The 7300-nt window shown below is 43.3% G+C and overlaps 1 protein-coding gene across 1 annotated transcript; it reads left to right on the forward strand.

Annotated features, from left to right (window-relative positions):
* Nucleotides 1-4042: 4042 nt before the first annotated feature.
* LOC132487620 (NHP2-like protein 1) lies at nucleotides 4043-4542 on the forward strand. The gene has a single exon (XM_060095357.1). The coding sequence runs from the start codon at nucleotides 4126-4128 to the stop codon at nucleotides 4510-4512; it is 387 nt and encodes a 128-aa protein (XP_059951340.1). The 5' UTR covers nucleotides 4043-4125; the 3' UTR covers nucleotides 4513-4542.
* The last annotated feature ends 2758 nt before the right edge of the window (nucleotides 4543-7300 follow it).

The raw sequence follows: 7300 nt of genomic DNA on the forward strand, positions 1-7300 counted from the left end.
TTATAATGATTTGGTACAAGGTCCTTGAAGGCAGAGTCTATGACCCATATTTTTATCATCCAAGACATACAGAGGTCATCAATAAATGGCTAAATGCAAGTAAGAATGCATGAATCAGAAGGAATCAGTCAGCCAGTCATTCCAGTTGTGTGGAAGCTTGGTGTGTAAACCCTGAAGGGTGAGTCAAGGGAGCTGAATTTAGTGGTTAGGATCTCGCTCTTCTGGTTACATGAATGGCAATGTCTGCTCCAAACTTCAGGTTTCTTATGTTTAAAATGAAGATATTATGTTGGAAGTTAGCTCCTGTCAACCTCCAGCAATCAATGTTTTGGAGTTCTCTATGCCTGAAACACTGTCACTTTTCCTGATCATTTAGCTGTGATGGTAGGAGTTACTCTTACTTCCAGTTTCAACCTCAAGATCACTATCTCCAAGGGATCTTCCTGCCCTTCCTCATTTCCCTGGGACAAGAGAAATGCTTCTTATTGCACATATTGCATTATATTCCACATCACAATAATTGCTCTACTCAGTGCTTCTTGCTTGTCTGTTTACCCAGGTTGGTGTAGGCTTTCTGAGGTCTTGTCTGAATCGCTTCTATTCTCTTCCTTGTCCCAGTCTGGCCCAAAGTAGCAGCTAAATAAATATTTTTATAATGAATAATAAATAAATGGGTGAATAAAGGAATAAATGGGTCAAGGATTTATTTATTTTTCTATTTAATAGAAACACTCTTTCAATGACTACCTATTTATTTTCTTAGTTTCCTGGACCTCAGCTGCAGCTTCTTTATAATTTTGTGGGGTAATATGCATAGCCACAGAAAAAAATACAATACATACAGACCAGGGTAAGCTGCTATTTTTCTGGCTACATTTGCGTCTCCAGTGTCAAATGGGCTAGTTTAGCCTTACTATCGAGTTACAATCATACACCATATCCTCTAGGCAGTTGAGGAGAAAGATAACACAAGCTAATAATCATTAAAGTAAGCCGAAGACTATTTAGATTTATTCTTAAATCCATGCTTCAGGGATTTGCTTGAAAGGGAGGAAATGAGAACTCAGCCAATTTCTCAAAGCCTGTCCTAAGAGAATTAACTCCCTAGACTCCAAGTCAAGCCACTAGACTCCAGTGTTAATTTAGATTCAACCATAGTTTAGACTAGTTAAGTTACCAAAATGGAAATGGAGAAAACGAGATATGTTTGAAATCAAATCTACCTAGTTGGAGAATCTTTGTCTTTTACTTGAAAACTTGGTTACCTGTTCTCATTATGAGCAGGGCAATGTCTGCTCCAAACCTGAGGTTTTCTATATTTAAAATGATGATATTATGTTGGAAGTTATCTCAGCTCCTGTCAACCTCCAGCAATCAATGATTTGGGGTTCTCTCTGCCTGAGACACTGTAACTTTTCCTGATCATTTAGCTGTGTGTATTTGCAATGATTATGTTCAAGAAATAAGTGGTCAATTGTCTTTAGAAGCTGCTAGTGTCAAGCAGTGAAATGGCAGGTCAAGCCTTCAGAAGTGGGTTACAGCTGATAGACTTACCACATGATGTGCTGTTGACAAAATACTTGACAGGCAGAGAGAAAAACCTTCTTTTAACACTGTGCTTGTCCTGGCTTACTGGAAACTATAATCACCATGGACTTATAGGATAGTTGGAATCTATTTCCCCTTCTTCCCTCTTTCTCATTTGTGATGGGGCCAGAGGCAATGTAGTACTCTGAAAGCTGATGAGGATGCTAAAGAGATGTCTTGAAAAAAGTGTTTAAGCCAAAAAGAGACTGATAAATGTTTCTTGTGGTGGTTCTCAACTGGGGCAATTCCCCCACTAAACAGCCCCCCTCCCATCCCAGGGGACATTGGGTAGTGTCTGAAGACATTTTTAGTTGTCACAGCTTGAAGAGTGCTACTGGCACTCTGGTAGAGGACAGGGATGTTGTTATGCATCCTACAATGCACAGGACAGGCCCTCCCAACAAGGAGTTATCAAACTCCAAATACCAATAGTGCCCATCTATTGACAATTCTGATCTGTTGTGCTAGAAAAATAAAAACAAAAGTCTTCCAACATCTCTTTGGCATCACTGCTTTAGAGCACCTGCTGTTGACATATGTGGTAGTTTCAGGCACTGGGTATAGTGAGAGTTCAGCAAAATAGGCAGCTAGGAGGGGTAAACACAGGCCAGGTCTGAGGGTAATGGCCTTGCCATGATGCTGGTCCCTGTGTTGGTGATCAGCTTTTTCATGCACAATGTCCTAAGGACTCTGGTTGGTTCTGAAAGGGCTTATTGTTGGAAAGGTTGAATTCAGTGGGTAGAACATGGAAGTGTTTTTGTAGAAAGAATCTTGACTTTGGGGTCAGGTGTAATTGGATTTGCATCCCATACTAGCTGTGTGACCTTGAGTAGACCAGTTACCCTCTCTGAGCCTCCTTCCTCTCCCCCTCCATCCGTAAAATAAACATAGACTGTTCTATCATTTCTAAGACCTTTTTTTCACATTTCAACATTTCTGATATTGGGATGTCTCTTACAATTGAAGGCATGTCATAGCTCAACTGGAAGTGATTTTTTCTTAAACTGGTACAAAAAATACTGATATTTATATCACCCCCTAGTGTCTACATTCTATGAAATATAGTTATGATAATACTCAACTATGGGCAGCTGTCAATCAAAAGCTTGGCTAACCTCAGGCTTTCTAACCTAGTGTAAGCAGAGGGAAAAACAGCCTCTGTCCAGGTCTCTTTAGAGTTGCTTCACTCCTCCCATTCTTTTTTTTTTTTTTGGCTGCGCCACACAGCTTGTAGGATTTTAGTTCCCTGACCAGGGATTGAACCCGGGACCTAGCAGTGGAAGCATTGAGTCCTAACCACTGGACCACGAGGGAAGTCCCCACTCCTCCCATTCTGAGTTCAGCCCTCATCATGGGGGAGGAAATGGGATGTGTCCTAAATAATACTTCATATATTCCAGCCCCACTTTGAAGTGTGTACTTGTGTGTGTGTGTGCTTGTTTGTGTGTGTGTGTTTGTGTGTATGCACAGGTCCTCAGCAAGGCAACTCTTGGCAGATCACATCGAAGGAGAGGGCAAGGCTCCCAGACACACTCTCTCCTGGGTGGTGCGAGCCAGTGGGTGGGCAGAAGGCTTTTAAAACCTGGAATGGAACTGGGCAGGGGGTGGCAGCAGCCAACAACCAGGACCAGAGCCAGAGCTGTGTACGTGCCCCTGACAGGGGCTGCCCTGGAAGGCTGTTTTCTAGTTCAGTCTGAGAAGAGGTCAGGGGTAGATTAAACGCTTGTTGATAATCGTGGGAAATTAATGTGGAAACGATTCAACTGCATATCGCTGTTTTTCCTCTACGTTTTGATTCCATTTCTGGACATAGCAATAGAAATTAATAATAGCCACACTCTGCTCTTAAAATAGAGCTGTTTACAATGAATCTGAATGGAACCATGCACCAGAGGAAACCTGTACCACAGGCTCTGCCAGCTTGCACCGTGTGGCTACCCCCCAGTGAGTGCCCACAGTCACACTGCAGGCAGCAGCAGGCCAGGAAGATCTCCTCCTAGTATGGAATCACTACCTCAAGCCATGCCTTCGTAAATTCATCTCTGCAGCAGGACGCTGGAATATCATGTTTAAGATTGGCAGAACCTAATCCACACTGGATGGAAGAGATAAACCTACAAGAGAATCTACCCAATATTTGTGGGAATTGGACAGAGAAAGAAGTCCAGTCTAACTCTAATCCTGACTCTGTCAGCCTCTGTGCTACCCTGGGTGGTTTCTTTAACTTCTCTGAGCCTCAGCAGGTGTACAGTGGGGCAACGACTGTACCTTGTGGGGATCAAATAAGATGGATAAAAGTGTTTCATATAAATAAAAGTATTTAATAAAGTACAAAGATTGTCCCTCACATATGTGAAACAGAAATTCTATAAACGGAAGAGAATAAGGAAGGTCATTCATGGTAAGTGTAATGAAATGAGAAAAGCCTTTTTTAAAAATCCTTAAACCGGTACCCTGCGACTTGCTTCAGGGGCGAGGGCTGCAGCTCTGACGTCGCCTGTGCTCCTTGAAGAGTGACGGTACCACGGAACCGGAGCCATGACTGAGGCTGATGTAAATCCGAAGGCCTACCCTCTTGCAGATGCCCACCTCACCAAGAAACTATTGGACCTCGTGCAGCAGTCATGTAACTACAAACAGCTTCGAAAAGGAGCCAATGAGGCCACCAAAACCCTCAACAGAGGCATCTCTGAGTTCATTGTGATGGCTGCAGACGCGGAGCCCCTGGAGATCATCCTGCACCTCCCACTGCTGTGTGAAGACAAGAATGTGCCCTACGTGTTTGTGCGCTCCAAGCAGGCCCTGGGGCGAGCCTGTGGGGTCTCCAGGCCTGTCATCGCCTGTTCTGTCACCATCAAAGAAGGCTCACAACTGAAGCAGCAGATCCAATCCATCCAACAGTCCATTGAAAGGCTCTTAGTCTAAACAGGTGGCCTCGGCCACGCTCCCTGCTGCTGACTCCTACCCCAGTGGTTATGTATCATTTGTCTGTTAGCATATAGTATTTCCAGCTACCTTCTATTGTTATAAAATATTTTAGTGCTCAATTTGGTTTTTGTATTTTTGTATTGTTTTTGTCTTATTTTTAGGTTGTCATCTCCTCCCCAGCCTCTCCTGTAATCTCCACTTCCACTCTCTCTCTCTGCCATCTTATCCTCCCTTTTGGAAAATGCATGCCCAGAACAGGTGGAAGCAGAGTGGTTGACACCATTCAAAGGCAGGGAAGAGCCAAGGTAGAGATTTGGTTCCAGCTTTCAGGTGCCACCTTCCTACTGTGCAGGGCATGATGGAAGTAAACACTGTCCACTTTGTATCCTTTGTGCCCAGCATACAGGATCGTGTTTGAATAATCAAGGGGTTTCCTTTGCTCTCTAGGGTATTATGTATCATTTGGGGAGGAAGCATGTATTCTGTGAGGTTGTTGGGTGTATGTCCCAAGAGTCAGTTTCTGATGTACCCCTGCTGTTTGCTTTTGGTAATATATTTCCCCTCAACTCCCATCTATGCCTCTGAGGGTGGCAGGGCAGCAACATACCAAAGAGATATGCTGCAAAATTCCAGAGGCGCCTTGGTGAGTGAGACATGGGACAGTTGACCTAGGTCTTGAAGGTGTGGCAAGAGGTTCTGGAATGGAGGATTCTGGGCCAGTCATGGAGAACTGGAAGCTACAGCAAAGATGATGGAATTCAAGGGAACATCCTTGCTTTGGTGAATGGAGATTTCTTCAGTAGACACTTGGTACCAGCTGAGAGCCCTTACCCCTTGCCTATTTCCTGCCATGATGTGGGTCAGATGTATGTATTCTCTATCACATCAGAAGGACAGTGCTAATGTGTCATTCTTGTGAGCATCCTAATAAAGAACACATGTATTCGTACTCCAAAAAAAAAAAAATCCTTAAACCAAATTTGGAAGTGATTTATCTTATTGGTTTCCATATAAGGCACAATCGAAAGATAACAGAAAAAAATTCAGTGATGATTTTTAAAAGAATCGAGAAATCAATATCTTCTACTACTTTTTTTTTTTTTTTTTTTTTGTGGTACGTGGGCCTCTCACTGCTGTGGCCTCTCCCGCTGTGGAGCACAGGCTCCAGACGTGCAGGCTCAGTGGCCACGGCTCACGGGCCCAGCCGCTCCGCGACACGTGGGATCTTCCCGGACCAGGGCACGAACCCGTGTCCCCTGCATCGGCAGGCGGACTCTCAACCACTGCGCCACCAAGGAAGCCCTCTACTACTTCTTATACTGAGCATCAATAAAACAGAGAACATAACAGTTAAACCTAAATCGTGGTTTTAATTCAATGTAACAAGATTTGAGTGTTAGGAATATACGTTTTCAAAATCTGTCTCCATTAATTACTATCTGAATGATATTGTAAACATTTCCTTAACTTTTCAGAGCCTGTTGCACCATTTGTAAAATGAGATGATAATATCTACAATGTTTATATAATTCTGGATTTTATAATTAAATAAATCATATAAGGCATCTAAAAAAAAGAAAGTCTATTTGCAATTTATCTTTGTTTATAAAGACTTAGATTATTTTTCTCATGTCCCTTTATTTTGGCCCCAAAATACGCGTGGACATGTAACTATGCATTAAGGAATGAGAGTGTGACCGAATTATTCAGATAGGTGCTGAAATACCTGGTTAGATCGGACATAACTAGGGCAACATCATGACTTTTTCCAAAGAACAGTGTGTGGGAACTCCAGCTTGTCTGTGGCGTGTTCTCAGCAGCCATTCTTACTGGCAAACAAATACCCTTGACCTTAGAAGAACTTTAAGACAACCGTCCCCTGAGTTCACCCATGTGTGGGGTTTAGACAAAGCTCTGAATTTCAAGGGCAGCTCTTTACTCCCTTCCCATTATCTGATGGAGGTTTCTTCCAGCGAACGCTGAGAAAACTCCAGGACACGGGGAGGTAACACGATATTTCACAGGAAACCATAAAAAAAAATTCTGGCCCAATGGCCTTTGTTCCTTTTCATATTTCATGACTGCAGGTTTGTGACTAGGCTGAGGAAGTCTGCTGTTGCTGATTTATTTCAGACTTGAATTTTTTTAAATGTATGATTTTTTTACTTCAGCTCTTACCAAGATTTAGGAAAAATGATCCATTGGGTAAGCTGGCTGATGGGCGAGCCACGGAAATTGCAGTTTCTCTACTGTGAGCCTTATGCTTTGTGGGCTTGGTACAGACTGATGGAAACTCAGGGCCTAGCATTTTTGAGTGACTCTCCTATGCAACCGTCTGGATCTGAGCTTGGGACATCGTAACTGGATAGCAGAGGGGAGATGTGAGAAGGAGAGGCTTGCTGGGAGCTCAGGACTGACAGCAAAATTGCCCTTTGGCCCTTCCAAATTAGATTGTCTCACACTATTTCCAAACAGGAGAAGAATCTAATAAGAAATTGCTTTTTTCCTGCCTACCTATAATGACATTTCCTTAAAAAGAATTTCAGGAGGTCAGTTTTGAATGATTCTTTGGATTTACAGCCTCGATAGCATTATGAACATCTGAGGATTGATTTTTTTTTTTTTTTTTTTTTTTTTTTTTTTTTTGCGGTGTGCAGTCCTCTCACTGCCGTGGCCTCTCCCGTTGCGGAGCACAGGCTCTGGACGCACAGGCTCAGCGGCCATGGCTCACGGGCCCAGCCGCTCCGCGGCATGTGGGATCTTCCCAGACAGGGGCACGAACCTG

Source organism: Mesoplodon densirostris, chromosome 4 (assembly GCF_025265405.1).
Source record: "Mesoplodon densirostris isolate mMesDen1 chromosome 4, mMesDen1 primary haplotype, whole genome shotgun sequence".
Taxonomy (NCBI): domain Eukaryota; kingdom Metazoa; phylum Chordata; class Mammalia; order Artiodactyla; family Ziphiidae; genus Mesoplodon; species Mesoplodon densirostris.